Genomic DNA, 15,391 nt, shown 5'->3' with positions numbered 1-15,391 from the left:
GAGTGCATCAGGGGTCGGTACTAAGTCCACTACTATTTGTAGCTGTGATGGAGGTGCTGGCTCAGAACGTAAAAGAGGGTTTACCGTGGGAGTTGTTGTATGCAGATGATCTGGTGTTGATTGCGGAAAGTATGGATGGACTGAAGGAAAAGATGAACAGGTGGAAGGAATGTATGGAGACAAAAGGTCTGAAGGTGAATATCGGAAAGACGAAGGTGATGGTAAGTGGTAAAGCATGTGGTGAGGTGGAAAGAACTGGGAAGTGGCCGTGTGCTGTGTGCAGGAAGGGTGTCGGAGTGAACTCCATTCAATGTACAATGTGCGCTGAGTGGGTTCATCAAAAATGTAGTGGTCTGAGAGGGTCATTTACCAGTGTGGCAGCTACATTCAAATGTAAGGTGTGCACAGAGGGAGCTGCATATGGAGGAAATGTTGAGTTGGCTCTTGGAGACGCCGTGAAGCTGGAAGGTGTGAAAACATTTTGCTACCTCGGAGACATGCTGAATGGAGAAGGTGGATCAGACACGGCAACGGTTGCTAGAGTGAGTTGTGCATGGAAGAAGTTTCGGGAACTGAGTGGCGTGCTGATGATGACGGGAGTGTCGTTGAAGCTGAAGGGAAAGGTGTATGCTGCATGTGTGAGAAGCGTTATGATTTATGGGAGCGAGACATGGGTAATGAACGTAGAGCAGCAACGAAGGTTGGAAAGGGTGGAAATTCGAATGGTTCGATGGATGTGCGGAGTATCGTTGAGAGAGGAAGACAAATGATGAATTGTGAAAAATGATGGGAATATTGCCTGTGATTGATGTTGTGAAGAGGAACAGGTTGAGATGGTTTGGTCATGTGTTGAGGAAGGATGAAAGTGACTTGTTGAGAAAAGTGATGGAAATGAATGTAGAAGGAAGTAGAGGATGGGGAAGACCGAGAAAGACTTGGCTAAAGATGGTGGAAGAAAAATGCGGGCAAGGGGGTTAACAAGGAGAGATGCAGAAAATAGGGCAAAATGGAGAAGATTGTCATGGGGACCGCAAGGCTAACCCCCGCTCTAGTAGGGAAAATGGCCTTTAAAATGCATGTTGTTGTTGTTGTTGTTGTTGTTGCTGCACACGCAACAGTTGCAGGTACTCGCACAAATCGCTCTTCGTCTAATGCTGGTTTCCATTAAAATTTACTCCCTACGTCCCCAATTAAATCCTTCAAAGTGAAATGACATCATGTTCCCCTGGGCTGCCAAGCTCACCCATAGCGCCGGCGTGCCACATTCCTACTCAGACGCTCTGACAGGTACCTCCCGATTCGGTCCAGCTTCTCTGGAGCCGAAACAGCATAAAAGGTAAGTTTCTCCATGTTGGACTTCACCAGTCCTTCCTGTGGAGAAACGCAAACGAAGACAAAATTAAACGTGTGCGGAATGAATCAGCTGCTCCATATTTCACTCATTGGAACTCCGCAGGTTGCAGCAACACACTTTACAAAAAAGCAGGTCTCTTTCACCTGGCATCTTACAGTTCTGTAGCTGCGTAACAGAACATAGGAGAGATGATTGATGGTTATCGGTAGCGTTAACCTCGTATCGGCACAACGTCACCAAACCATGCCTGAATTACAGCACTTTATGGTATTAAATTACTGATAACCGAGCGAAGATATAATAATTATATGACATTATTACCTCCACCACAACAGGCGGACGGAGGTTATGTTTTCACCTCCGGCTGTTTGTCTGACATCAGGATATCTCAGAAAACGGAGGACGGATTTAGACGAAATTGGTGGACAGGTTGAGCATGTGACAAGGACGAATTAATGAGATTTTGGTGAAGATCTAGGTCCGGATCGGGATACAATATTTATTTTTTTTGGACCATATCCAGCCTGGCAGTGGTTTGCCCTCAGAATGTACAATATCCAGTCTGGTAGTGGTATGCCCTCAAAATGTACAATATCCAGCCTGGCAGTGGTTTGCCCTCAAAATGTACAATATCCAGTCTGGTAGTGGTTTGCCCTCAAAATGTACAATATCCAGCCTGGCAGTGGTTTGCCCTCAAAATGTACAATATCCAGCCTGGCAGTGGTTTGCCCTCAAAATGTACAATATCCAGCCTGGCAGTGGTTTGCCCTCAAAATGTACAATATCCAGCCTGGCAGTGGTTTGCCCTCAAAATGTACAATATCCAGCCTGGCAGTGGTTTGCCCTCAAAATGTACAATATCCAGCCTGGCAGTGGTTTGCCCTCAAAATGTACAATATCCAGTCTGGTAGTGGTATGCCCTCAAAATGTACAATATCCAGCCTGGCAGTGGTTTGCCCTCAAAATGTACAATATCCAGCCTGGTAGTGGTTTGCCCTCAAAATGTACAATGTCCAGCCTGGCAGTGGTATGCCCTCAAAATGTACAATATCCAGCCTGGCAGTGGTTTGCCCTCAAAATGTACAATATCCAGTCTGGTAGTGGTTTGCCCTCAAAATGTACAATATCCAGCCTGGCAGTGGTTTGCCCTCAAAATGTACAATATCCAGCCTGGCAGTGGTTTGCCCTCAAAATGTACAATATCCAGCCTGGTAGTGGTTTGCCCTCAAAATGTACAATATCCAGCCTGGCAGTGGTTTGCCCTCAAAATGTACAATATCCAGCCTGGCAGTGGTTTGCCCTCAAAATGTACAATATCCAGCCTGGCAGTGGTTTGCCCTCAAAATGTACAATATCCAGTCTGGTAGTGGTTTGCCCTCAAAATGTACAATATCCAGCCTGGCAGTGGTTTGCCCTCAAAATGTACAATATCCAGCCTGGTAGTGGTTTGCCCTCAAAATGTACAATATCCAGCCTGGTAGTGGTTTGCCCTCAAAATGTACAATATCCAGCCTGGCAGTGGTTTGCCCTCAAAATGTACAATATCCAGCCTGGCAGTGGTTTGCCCTCAAAATGTACAATATCCAGCCTGGCAGTGGTTTGCCCTCAAAATGTACAATATCCAACCTGGTAGTGGTTTGCCCTCAAAATGTACAATATCCAGCCTGGTAGTGGTTTGCCCTCAAAATGTACAATATCCAGCCTGGTAGTGGTATGCCCTCAAAATGTACAATATCCAGCCTGGTAGTGGTTTGCCCTCAAAATGTACAATATCTAGCCTGGCAGTGGTTTGCCCTCAAAATGTACAATATCCAGCCTGGTAGTGGTATGCCCTCAAAATGTACAATATCCAGCCTGGTAGTGGTTTGCCCTCAAAATGTACAAAATCCAGTCTGGTAGTGGTTTGCCCTCAAAATGTACAATATCCAGCCTGGTAGTGGTATGCCCTCAAAATGTACAATATCCAGCCTGGTAGTGGTTTGCCCTCAAAATGTACAATATCCAGCCTGGCAGTGGTTTGCCCTCAAAATGTACAATATCCAGCCTGGCAGTGGTTTGCCCTCAAAATGTACAATATCCAGCCTGGTAGTGGTATGCCCTCAAAATGTACAATATCCAGCCTGGTAGTGGTTTGCCCTCAAAATGTACAATATCTAGCCTGGCAGTGGTTTGCCCTCAAAATGTACAATATCCAGCCTGGTAGTGGTATGCCCTCAAAATGTACAATATCCAGCCTGGTAGTGGTTTGCCCTCAAAATGTACAATATCTAGCCTGGTAGTGGTTTGCCCTCAAAATGTACAATATCCAGCCTGGTAGTGGTTTGCCCTCAAAATGTACAATATCCAGCCTGGTAGTGGTATGCCCTCAAAATGTACAATATCCAGCCTGGTAGTGGTTTGCCCTCAAAATGTACAATATCTAGCCTGGCAGTGGTTTGCCCTCAAAATGTACAATATCCAGCCTGGTAGTGGTATGCCCTCAAAATGTACAATATCCAGCCTGGTAGTGGTTTGCCCTCAAAATGTACAATATCTAGCCTGGCAGTGGTTTGCCCTCAAAATGTACAATATCCAGCCTGGTAGTGGTATGCCCTCAAAATGTACAATATGCAGCCTGGCAGTGGTTTGCCCTCAAAATGTACAATATCCAGCCTGGCAGTGGTTTGCCCTCAAAATGTACAATATCCAGCCTGGCAGTGGTTTGCCCTCAAAATGTACAATATCCAGCCTGGCAGTGGTTTGCCCTCAAAATGTACAATATCCAGCCTGGTAGTGGTTTGCCCTCAAAATGTACAATATCTAGCCTGGCAGTGGTTTGCCCTCAAAATGTACAATATCTAGCCTGGTAGTGGTTTGCCCTCAAAATGTACAATATCCAGCCTGGTAGTGGTTTGCCCTCAAAATGTACAATATCCAGCCTGGTAGTGGTCTGCCCTCAAAATGTACAATATCCAGCCTGGCAGTGGTTTGCCCTCAAAATGTACAATATCCAGCCTGGCAGTGGTTTGCCCTCAAAATGTACAATATCTAGCCTGGTAGTGGTTTGCCCTCAAAATGTACAATATCCAGCCTGGTAGTGGTATGCCCTCAAAATGTACAATATCCAGCCTGGTAGTGGTTTGCCCTCAAAATGTACAATATCCAGCCTGGCAGTGGTTTGCCCTCAAAATGTACAATATCCAGCCTGGTAGTGGTTTGCCCTCAAAATGTACAATATCCACCCTGGCAGTGGTTTGCCCTCAAAATGTGCAATATCCAGCCTGGCAGTGGTTTGCCCTCAAAATGTACAATATCCAGCCTGGCAGTGGTTTGCCCTCAAAATGTACAATATCCAGCCTGGTAGTGGTTTGCCCTCAAAATGTACAATATCCAGCCTGGTAGTGGTTTGCCCTCAAAATGTACAATATCCAACCTGGCAGTGGTTTGCCCTCAAAATGTACAATATCCAGCCTGGCAGTGGTTTGCCCTCAAAATGTACAATATCCAGCCTGGTAGTGGTTTGCCCTCAAAATGTACAATATCCAGCCTGGCAGTGGTTTGCCCTCAAAATGTACAATATCCAGCCTGGCAGTGGTTTGCCCTCAAAATGTACAATATCCAGCCTGGCAGTGGTTTGCCCTCAAAATGTACAATATCCAGTCTGGTAGTGGTTTGCCCTCAAAATGTACAATATCCAGCCTGGTAGTGGTTTGCCCTCAAAATGTACAATATCCAGCCTGGCAGTGGTTTGCCCTCAAAATGTACAATATCCAGCCTGGTAGTGGTTTGCCCTCAAAATGTACAATATCCAGCCTAGCAGTGGTTTGCCCTCAAAATGTACAATATCCAGCCTGGCAGTGGTTTGCCCTCAAAATGTACAATATCCAGTCTGGTAGTGGTTTGCCCTCAAAATGTACAATATCCAGTCTGGTAGTGGTTTGCCCTCAAAATGTACAATATCCAGTCTGGTAGTGGTTTGCCCTCAAAATGTACAATATCCAGCCTGGTAGTGGTTTGCCCTCAAAATGTACAATATCCAGCCTGGTAGTGGTTTGCCCTCAAAATGTACAATATCCAGCCTGGTAGTGGTTTGCCCTCAAAATGTACAATATCCAGCCTGGTAGTGGTTTGCCCTCAAAATGTACAATATCCAGCCTGGCAGTGGTTTGCCCTCAAAATGTACAATATCCAGCCTGGCAGTGGTTTGCCCTCAAAATGTACAATATCCAGTCTGGCAGTGGTTTGCCCTCAAAATGTACAATATCCAGCCTGGCAGTGGTTTGCCCTCAAAATGTACAATATCCAGCCTGGTAGTGGTTTGCCCTCAAAATGTACAATATCCAGCCTGGTAGTGGTTTGCCCTCAAAATGTACAATATCCAGCCTGGCAGTGGTTTGCCCTCAAAATGTACAATATCCAGCCTGGCAGTGGTTTGCCCTCAAAATGTACAATATCCAGCCTGGTAGTGGTTTGCCCTCAAAATGTACAATATCCAGCCTGGCAGTGGTTTGCCCTCAAAATGTACAATATCCAGTCTGGCAGTGGTTTGCCCTCAAAATGTACAATATCCAGCCTGGTAGTGGTTTGCCCTCAAAATGTACAATATCCAGCCTGGTAGTGGTTTGCCCTCAAAATGTACAATATCCAGTCTGGTAGTGGTTTGCCCTCAAAATGTACAATATCCAGCCTGGTAGTGGTTTGCCCTCAAAATGTACAATATCCAGCCTGGTAGTGGTTTGCCCTCAAAATGTACAATATCCAGCCTGGTAGTGGTTTGCCCTCAAAATGTACAATATCCAGCCTGGTAGTGGTTTGCCCTCAAAATGTACAATATCCAGCCTGGTAGTGGTTTGCCCTCAAAATGTACAATATCCAGCCTGGCAGTGGTTTGCCCTCAAAATGTACAATATCCAGTCTGGTAGTGGTTTGCCCTCAAAATGTACAATATCCAGCCTGGTAGTGGTTTGCCCTCAAAATGTACAATATCCAGCCTGGTAGTGGTTTGCCCTCAAAATGTACAATATCCAGCCTGGCAGTGGTTTGCCCTCAAAATGTACAATATCCAGCCTGGCAGTGGTTTGCCCTCAAAATGTACAATATCCAGCCTGGTAGTGGTTTGCCCTCAAAATGTACAATATCCAGCCTGGTAGTGGTTTGCCCTCAAAATGTACAATATCCAGTCTGGTAGTGGTTTGCCCTCAAAATGTACAATATCCAGCCTGGTAGTGGTTTGCCCTCAAAATGTACAATATCCAGCCTGGTAGTGGTTTGCCCTCAAAATGTACAATATCCAGCCTGGTAGTGGTTTGCCCTCAAAATGTACAATATCCAGCCTGGTAGTGGTTTGCCCTCAAAATGTACAATATCCAGCCTGGCAGTGGTTTGCCCTCAAAATGTACAATATCCAGTCTGGTAGTGGTTTGCCCTCAAAATGTACAATATCCAGCCTGGTAGTGGTTTGCCCTCAAAATGTACAATATCCAGCCTGGTAGTGGTTTGCCCTCAAAATGTACAATATCCAGCCTGGCAGTGGTTTGCCCTCAAAATGTACAATATCCAGCCTGGCAGTGGTTTGCCCTCAAAATGTACAATATCCAGCCTGGTAGTGGTTTGCCCTCAAAATGTACAATATCCAGCCTGGCAGTGGTTTGCCCTCAAAATGTACAATATCCAGCCTGGCAGTGGTTTGCCCTCAAAATGTACAATATCCAGCCTGGCAGTGGTTTGCCCTCAAAATGTACAATATCCAGCCTGGCAGTGGTTTGCCCTCAAAATGTACAATATCCAGCCTGGCAGTGGTTTGCCCTCAAAATGTACAATATCCAGCCTGGCAGTGGTTTGCCCTCAAAATGTACAATATCCAGCCTGGTAGTGGTTTGCCCTCAAAATGTACAATATCCAGCCTGGTAGTGGTTTGCCCTCAAAATGTACAATATCCAGCCTGGCAGTGGTTTGCCCTCAAAATGTACAATATCCAGCCTGGCAGTGGTTTGCCCTCAAAATGTACAATATCCAGCCTGGTAGTGGTTTGCCCTCAAAATGTACAATATCCAGCCTGGTAGTGGTTTGCCCTCAAAATGTACAATATCCAGCCTGGCAGTGGTTTGCCCTCAAAATGTACAATATCCAGCCTGGCAGTGGTTTGCCCTCAAAATGTACAATATCCAGCCTGGTAGTGGTTTGCCCTCAAAATGTACAATATCCAGCCTGGTAGTGGTTTGCCCTCAAAATGTACAATATCCAGCCTGGCAGTGGTTTGCCCTCAAAATGTACAATATCCAGCCTGGTAGTGGTTTGCCCTCAAAATGTACAATATCCAGCCTGGTAGTGGTTTGCCCTCAAAATGTACAATATCCAGCCTGGCAGTGGTTTGCCCTCAAAATGTACAATATCCAGCCTGGCAGTGGTTTGCCCTCAAAATGTACAATATCCAGCCTGGCAGTGGTTTGCCCTCAAAATGTACAATATCCAGCCTGGCAGTGGTTTGCCCTCAAAATGTACAATATGCAGCCTAGCAGTGGTTTGCCCTCAAAATGTACAATATCCAGTCTGGTAGTGGTTTGCCCTCAAAATGTACAATATCCAGCCTGGCAGTGGTTTGCCCTCAAAATGTACAATATCCAGCCTGGTAGTGGTTTGCCCTCAAAATGTACAATATCCAGCCTGGTCGTGGTTTGCCCTCAAAATGTACAATATCCAGCCTGGTAGTGGTTTGCCCTCAAAATGTACAATATCCAGCCTGGCAGTGGTTTGCCCTCAAAATGTACAATATCCAGCCTGGCAGTGGTTTGCCCTCAAAATGTACAATATCCAGCCTGGCAGTGGTTTGCCCTCAAAATGTACAATATCCAGCCTGGCAGTGGTTTGCCCTCAAAATGTACAATATCCAGCCTGGTAGTGGTTTGCCCTCAAAATGTACAATATCCAGCCTGGTAGTGGTTTGCCCTCAAAATGTACAATATCCAGTCTGGTAGTGGTTTGCCCTCAAAATGTACAATATCCAGCCTGGCAGTGGTTTGCCCTCAAAATGTACAATATCCAGTCTGGTAGTGGTTTGCCCTCAAAATGTACAATATCCAGCCTGGTAGTGGTTTGCCCTCAAAATGTACAATATCCAGCCTGGTAGTGGTTTGCCCTCAAAATGTACAATTTCCAGTCTGGTAGTGGTTTGCCCTCAAAATGTACAATATCCAGCCTGGTAGTGGTTTGCCCTCAAAATGTACAATATCCAGCCTGGTAGTGGTTTGCCCTCAAAATGTACAATATCCAGCCTGGCAGTGGTTTGCCCTCAAAATGTACAATATCCAGCCTGGCAGTGGTTTGCCCTCAAAATGTACAATATCCAACCTGGTAGTGGTTTGCCCTCAAAATGTACAATATCCAGCCTGGTAGTGGTATGCCCTCAAAATGTACAATATCCAGCCTGGTAGTGGTTTGCCCTCAAAATGTACAATATCTAGCCTGGCAGTGGTTTGCCCTCAAAATGTACAATATCTAGCCTGGTAGTGGTTTGCCCTCAAAATGTACAATATCCAGCCTGGTAGTGGTATGCCCTCAAAATGTACAATATCCAGCCTGGTAGTGGTTTGCCCTCAAAATGTACAATATCCAGCCTGGCAGTGGTTTGCCCTCAAAATGTACAATATCCAGCCTGGTAGTGGTTTGCCCTCAAAATGTACAATATCCAGCCTGGTAGTGGTTTGCCCTCAAAATGTGCAATATCCAGCCTGGCAGTGGTTTGCCCTCAAAATGTACAATATCCAGCCTGGCAGTGGTTTGCCCTCAAAATGTACAATATCCAGCCAGCCTGGTAGTGGTTTGCCCTCAAAATGTACAATATCCAGCCTGGTAGTGGTTTGCCCTCAAAATGTACAATATCCAACCTGGCAGTGGTTTGCCCTCAGAATGTACAATATCCAGCCTGGCAGTGGTTTGCCCTCAAAATGTACAATATCCAGCCTGGTAGTGGTTTGCCCTCAAAATGTACAATATCCAGCCTGGCAGTGGTTTGCCCTCAAAATGTACAATATCCAGCCTGGCAGTGGTTTGCCCTCAAAATGTACAATATCCAGCCTGGCAGTGGTTTGCCCTCAAAATGTACAATATCCAGTCTGGTAGTGGTTTGCCCTCAAAATGTACAATATCCAGTCTGGTAGTGGTTTGCCCTCAAAATGTACAATATCCAGCCTGGCAGTGGTTTGCCCTCAAAATGTACAATATCCAGCCTGGCAGTGGTTTGCCCTCAAAATGTACAATATCCAGCCTAGCAGTGGTTTGCCCTCAAAATGTACAATATCCAGCCTGGCAGTGGTTTGCCCTCAAAATGTACAATATCCAGTCTGGTAGTGGTTTGCCCTCAAAATGTACAATATCCAGTCTGGTAGTGGTTTGCCCTCAAAATGTACAATATCCAGCCTGGTAGTGGTTTGCCCTCAAAATGTACAATATCCAGCCTGGTAGTGGTTTGCCCTCAAAATGTACAATATCCAGCCTGGTAGTGGTTTGCCCTCAAAATGTACAATATCCAGCCTGGTAGTGGTTTGCCCTCAAAATGTACAATATCCAGCCTGGTAGTGGTTTGCCCTCAAAATGTACAATATCCAGCCTGGTAGTGGTTTGCCCTCAAAATGTACAATATCCAGCCTGGTAGTGGTTTGCCCTCAAAATGTACAATATCCAGCCTGGCAGTGGTTTGCCCTCAAAATGTACAATATCCAGCCTGGCAGTGGTTTGCCCTCAAAATGTACAATATCCAGTCTGGCAGTGGTTTGCCCTCAAAATGTACAATATCCAGCCTGGCAGTGGTTTGCCCTCAAAATGTACAATATCCAGCCTGGCAGTGGTTTGCCCTCAAAATGTACAATATCCAGCCTGGCAGTGGTTTGCATTCAAAATGTACAATATCCAGCCTGGCAGTGGTTTGCCCTCAAAATGTACAATATCCAGCCTGGCAGTGGTTTGCCCTCAAAATGTACAATATGCAGCCTAGCAGTGGTTTGCCCTCAAAATGTACAATATCCAGTCTGGTAGTGGTTTGCCCTCAAAATGTACAATATCTAGCCTGGCAGTGGTTTGCCCTCAAAATGTACAATATCCAGCCTGGTAGTGGTGTGCCCTCAAAATGTACAATATCCAGCCTGGTAGTGGTTTGCCCTCAAAATGTACAATATCCAGTCTGGTAGTGGTTTGCCCTCAAAATGTGCAATATCCAGCCTGGCAGTGGTTTGCCCTCAAAATGTACAATATCCAGCCTGGTAGTGGTTTGCCCTCAAAATGTACAATATCCAGTCTGGTAGTGGTTTGCCCTCAAAATGTACAATATCCAGCCTGGTAGTGGTTTGCCCTCAAAATGTACAATATCCAGTCTGGTAGTGGTTTGCCCTCAAAATGTAAAATATCCAGCCTGGCAGTGGTTTGCCCTCAAAATGTACAATATCCAGCCTGGTAGTGGTTTGCCCTCAAAATGTACAATATCCAGCCTGGCAGTGGTTTGCCCTCAAAATGTACAATATCCAGCCTGGCAGTGGTATGCCCTCAAAATGTACAATATCCAGCCTGGCAGTGGTTTGCCCTCAAAATGTACAATATCCAGCCTGGCAGTGGTTTGCCCTCAAAATGTACAATATCCAGCCTGGCAGTGGTTTGCCCTCAAAATGTACAATATCCAGCCTGGCAGTGGTTTGCCCTCAAAATGTACAATATCCAGCCTGGCAGTGGTTTGCCCTCAAAATGTACAATATCCAGCCTGGTAGTGGTTTGCCCTCAAAATGTACAATATCCAGCCTGGCAGTGGTTTGCCCTCAAAATGTACAATATCCAGCCTGGCAGTGGTTTGCCCTCAAAATGTACAATATCCAGCCTGGCAGTGGTTTGCCCTCAAAATGTACAATATCCAGCCTGGCAGTGGTTTGCCCTCAAAATGTACAATATCCAGCCTGGCAGTGGTTTGCCCTCAAAATGTACAATATCCAGCCTGGTAGTGGTTTGCCCTCAAAATGTACAATATCCAGCCTGGCAGTGGTTTGCCCTCAAAATGTACAATATCCAGCCTGGCAGTGGTTTGCCCTCAAAATGTACAATATCCAGCCTGGTAGTGGTTTGCCCTCAAAATGTACAATATCCAGCCTGGTAGTGGTTTGCCCTCAAAATGTACAATATCCAGCCTGGCAGTGGTTTGCCCTCAAAATGTACAATATCCAGCCTGGTAGTGGTTTGCCCTCAAAATGTACAATATCCAGCCTGGCAGTGGTTTGCCCTCAAAATGTACAATATCCAGCCTGGCAGTGGTTTGCCCTCAAAATGTACAATATCCAGCCTGGCAGTGGTATGCCCTCAAAATGTACAATATCCAGCCTAGCAGTGGTTTGCCCTCAAAATGTACAATATCCAGCCTGGTAGTGGTTTGCCCTCAAAATGTACAATATCCAGCCTGGTAGTGGTTTGCCCTCAAAATGTACAATATCCAGCCTGGTAGTGGTTTGCCCTCAAAATGTACAATATCCAGTCTGGTAGTGGTTTGCCCTCAGAATGTACAATATCCAGTCTGGTAGTGGTTTGCCCTCAAAATGTACAATATCCAGCCTGGTAGTGGTTTGCCCTCAAAATGTACAATATCCAGCCTGGCAGTGGTTTGCCCTCAAAATGTACAATATCCAGCCTGGTAGTGGTTTGCCCTCAAAATGTACAATATCCAGTCTGGTAGTGGTTTGCCCTCAAAATGTACAATATCCAGCCTGGTAGTGGTTTGCCCTCAAAATGTACAATATCCAGTCTGGTAGTGGTTTGCCCTCAAAATGTACAATATCCAGCCTGGCAGTGGTTTGCCCTCAAAATGTACAATATCCAGTCTGGTAGTGGTTTGCCCTCAAAATGTACAATATCCAGTCTGGTAGTGGTTTGCCCTCAAAATGTACAATATCCAGTCTGGTAGTGGTTTGCCCTCAAAATGTACAATATCCAGCCTGGTAGTGGTTTGCCCTCAAAATGTACAATATCCAGCCTGGTAGTGGTTTGCCCTCAAAATGTACAATATCCAGTCTGGTAGTGGTTTGCCCTCAAAATGTACAATATCCAGTCTGGTAGTGGTTTGCCCTCAAAATGTACAATATCCAGCCTGGCAGTGGTTTGCCCTCAAAATGTACAATATCCAGCCTGGCAGTGGTATGCCCTCAAAATGTACAATATCCAGCCTGGCAGTGGTTTGCCCTCAAAATGTACAATATCCAGCCTGGCAGTGGTTTGCCCTCAAAATGTACAATATCCAGCCTGGCAGTGGTTTGCCCTCAAAATGTACAATATCCAGCCTGGTAGTGGTTTGCCCTCAAAATGTACAATATCCAGTCTGGTAGTGGTTTGCCCTCAAAATGTACAATATCTAGCCTGGCAGTGGTTTGCCCTCAAAATGTACAATATCCAGCCTGGCAGTGGTATGCCCTCAAAATGTACAATATCCAGCCTGGCAGTGGTTTGCCCTCAAAATGTACAATATCCAGCCTGGTAGTGGTTTGCCCTCAAAATGTACAATATCCAGTCTGGTAGTGGTTTGCCCTCAAAATGTACAATATCCAGTCTGGTAGTGGTTTGCCCTCAAAATGTACAATATCCAGCCTGGTAGTGGTTTGCCCTCAAAATGTACAATATCCAGCCTGGTAGTGGTTTGCCCTCAAAATGTACAATATCCAGCCTGGCAGTGGTTTGCCCTCAAAATGTACAATATCCAGCCTGGCAGTGGTTTGCCCTCAAAATGTACAATATCCAGCCTGGCAGTGGTTTGCCCTCAAAATGTACAATATCCAGTCTGGTCGTGGTTTGCCCTCAAAATGTACAATATCCAGCCTGGCAGTGGTTTGCCCTCAAAATGTACAATATCCAGCCTGGCAGTGGTTTGCCCTCAAAATGTACAATATCCAGCCTGGTAGTGGTTTGCCCTCAAAATGTACAATATCCAGCCTGGCAGTGGTTTGCCCTCAAAATGTACAATATCCAGCCTGGTAGTGGTTTGCCCTCAAAATGTACAATATCCAGCCTGGCAGTGGTTTGCCCTCAAAATGTACAATATCCAGCCTGGCAGTGGTTTGCCCTCAAAATGTGCAATATCCAGCCTGGCAGTGGTTTGCCCTCAAAATGTACAATATCCAGCCTGGTAGTGGTTTGCCCTCAAAATGTACAATATCCAGCCTGGCAGTGGTTTGCCCTCAAAATGTGCAATATCCAGCCTGGCAGTGGTTTGCCCTCAAAATGTACAATATCCAGCCTGGTAGTGGTTTGCCCTCAAAATGTACAATATCCAGCCTGGCAGTGGTTTGCCCTCAAAATGTGCAATATCCAGCCTGGCAGTGGTTTGCCCTCAAAATGTACAATATCCAGCCTGGTAGTGGTTTGCCCTGAAAATGTACAATATCCAGCCTGGCAGTGGTTTGCCCTCAAAATGTGCAATATCCAGCCTGGCAGTGGTTTGCCCTCAAAATGTACAATATCCAGCCTGGTAGTGGTTTGCCCTCAAAATGTACAATATCCAGCCTGGCAGTGGTTTGCCCTCAAAATGTACAATATCCAGCCTGGCAGTGGTTTGCCCTCAAAATGTACAATATCCAGCCTGGCAGTGGTTTGCCCTCAAAATGTACAATATCCAACCTGGCAGTGGTTTGCCCTCAAAATGTACAATGTCCAGCCTGGCAGTGGTTTGCCCTCAAAATGTGCAATATCCAGTCTGGCAGTGGTTTGCCCTCAAAATGTACAATATCCAGCCTGGCAGTGGTTTGCCCTCAAAATGTACAATATCCAACCTGGCAGTGGTTTGCCCTCAAAATGTACAATGTCCAGCCTGGCAGTGGTTTGCCCTCAAAATGTACAATATCCAACCTGGCAGTGGTTTGCCCTCAAAATGTACAATGTCCAGCCTGGCAGTGGTTTGCCCTCAAAATGTGCAATATCCAGTCTGGCAGTGGTTTGCCCTCAAAATGTACAATATCCAGCCTGGTAGTGGTTTGCCCTCAAAATGTACAATATCCAGCCTGGCAGTGGTTTGCCCTCAAAATGTGCAATATCCAGCCTGGCAGTGGTTTGCCCTCAAAATGTACAATATCCAGCCTGGCAGTGGTTTGCCCTCAAAATGTACAATATCCAGTCTGGTAGTGGTTTGCCCTCAAAATGTACAATATCCAGCCTGGCAGTGGTATGCCCTCAAAATGTACAATATCCAGCCTGGCAGTGGTTTGCCCTCAAAATGTACAATATCCAGTCTGGTAGTGGTTTGCCCTCAAAATGTACAATATCCAGCCTGGTAGTGGTTTGCCCTCAAAATGTACAATATCCAGTCTGGTAGTGGTTTGCCCTCAAAATGTACAATATCCAGCCTGGTAGTGGTTTGCCCTCAAAATGTACAATATCCAGCCTGGTAGTGGTTTGCCCTCAAAATGTACAATATCCAGCCTGGTAGTGGTTTGCCCTCAAAATGTACAATATCCAGTCTGGTAGTGGTTTGCCCTCAAAATGTACAATATCCAGCCTGGTAGTGGTTTGCCCTCAAAATGTACAATATCCAGTCTGGTAGTGGTTTGCCCTCAAAATGTACAATATCCAGCCTGGCAGTGGTTTGCCCTCAAAATGTACAATATCCAGCCTGGTAGTGGTTTGCCCTCAAAATGTACAATATCCAGTCTGGTAGTGGTTTGTCCTCAAAATGTACAATATCCAGTCTGGTAGTGGTTTGCCCTCAAAATGTACAATATCCAGCCTGGTAGTGGTTTGCCCTCAAAATGTACAATATCCAGCCTGGCAGTGGTTTGCCCTCAAAATGTACAATATCCAGCCTGGCAGTGGTTTGCCCTCAAAATGTACAATATCCAGCCTGGCAGTGGTTTGCCCTCAAAATGTACAATATCCAGCCTGGCAGTGGTTTGCCCTCAAAATGTACAATATCCAGCCTGGCAGTGGTATGCCCTCAAAATGTACAATATCCAGCCTGGCAGTGGTTTGCCCTCAAAATGTACAATATCCAGCCTGGCAGTGGTTTGCCCTCAAAATGTACAATATCCAGCCTGGCAGTGGTTTGCCCTC

At 45.7% G+C, this 15,391-nt stretch overlaps 1 protein-coding gene across 3 annotated transcripts in view; it reads right to left on the bottom strand.

The window, feature by feature from the left end:
- Positions 1-15,391, bottom strand: part of LOC137437113 (protein EFR3 homolog B) — a 206,575-nt gene that overhangs the window by 110,618 nt on the left and 80,566 nt on the right. For all 3 annotated transcript variants that reach the window (XR_013624995.1, XM_068131509.2, XM_068131505.2), the window contains exon 3: positions 1,244-1,371. Coding sequence is in view for 2 of the 3 variants with exons in the window: in XM_068131509.2 (XP_067987610.2) it covers positions 1,244-1,371 (128 nt within the window). In the remaining variant the exon portion in view is untranslated. The remainder of the gene's footprint in view (positions 1-1,243; positions 1,372-15,391) is intronic.

The sequence above is a fragment of the Myxine glutinosa genome, chromosome 11 (genome assembly GCF_964187855.1).
Source record: "Myxine glutinosa chromosome 11, kmMyxGlut1.1, whole genome shotgun sequence".
Classification (NCBI taxonomy): domain Eukaryota; kingdom Metazoa; phylum Chordata; class Myxini; order Myxiniformes; family Myxinidae; genus Myxine; species Myxine glutinosa.
Note: the sequence above shows the minus strand (reverse complement) of the source record. Positions and strands in the feature narration are given on the sequence as shown.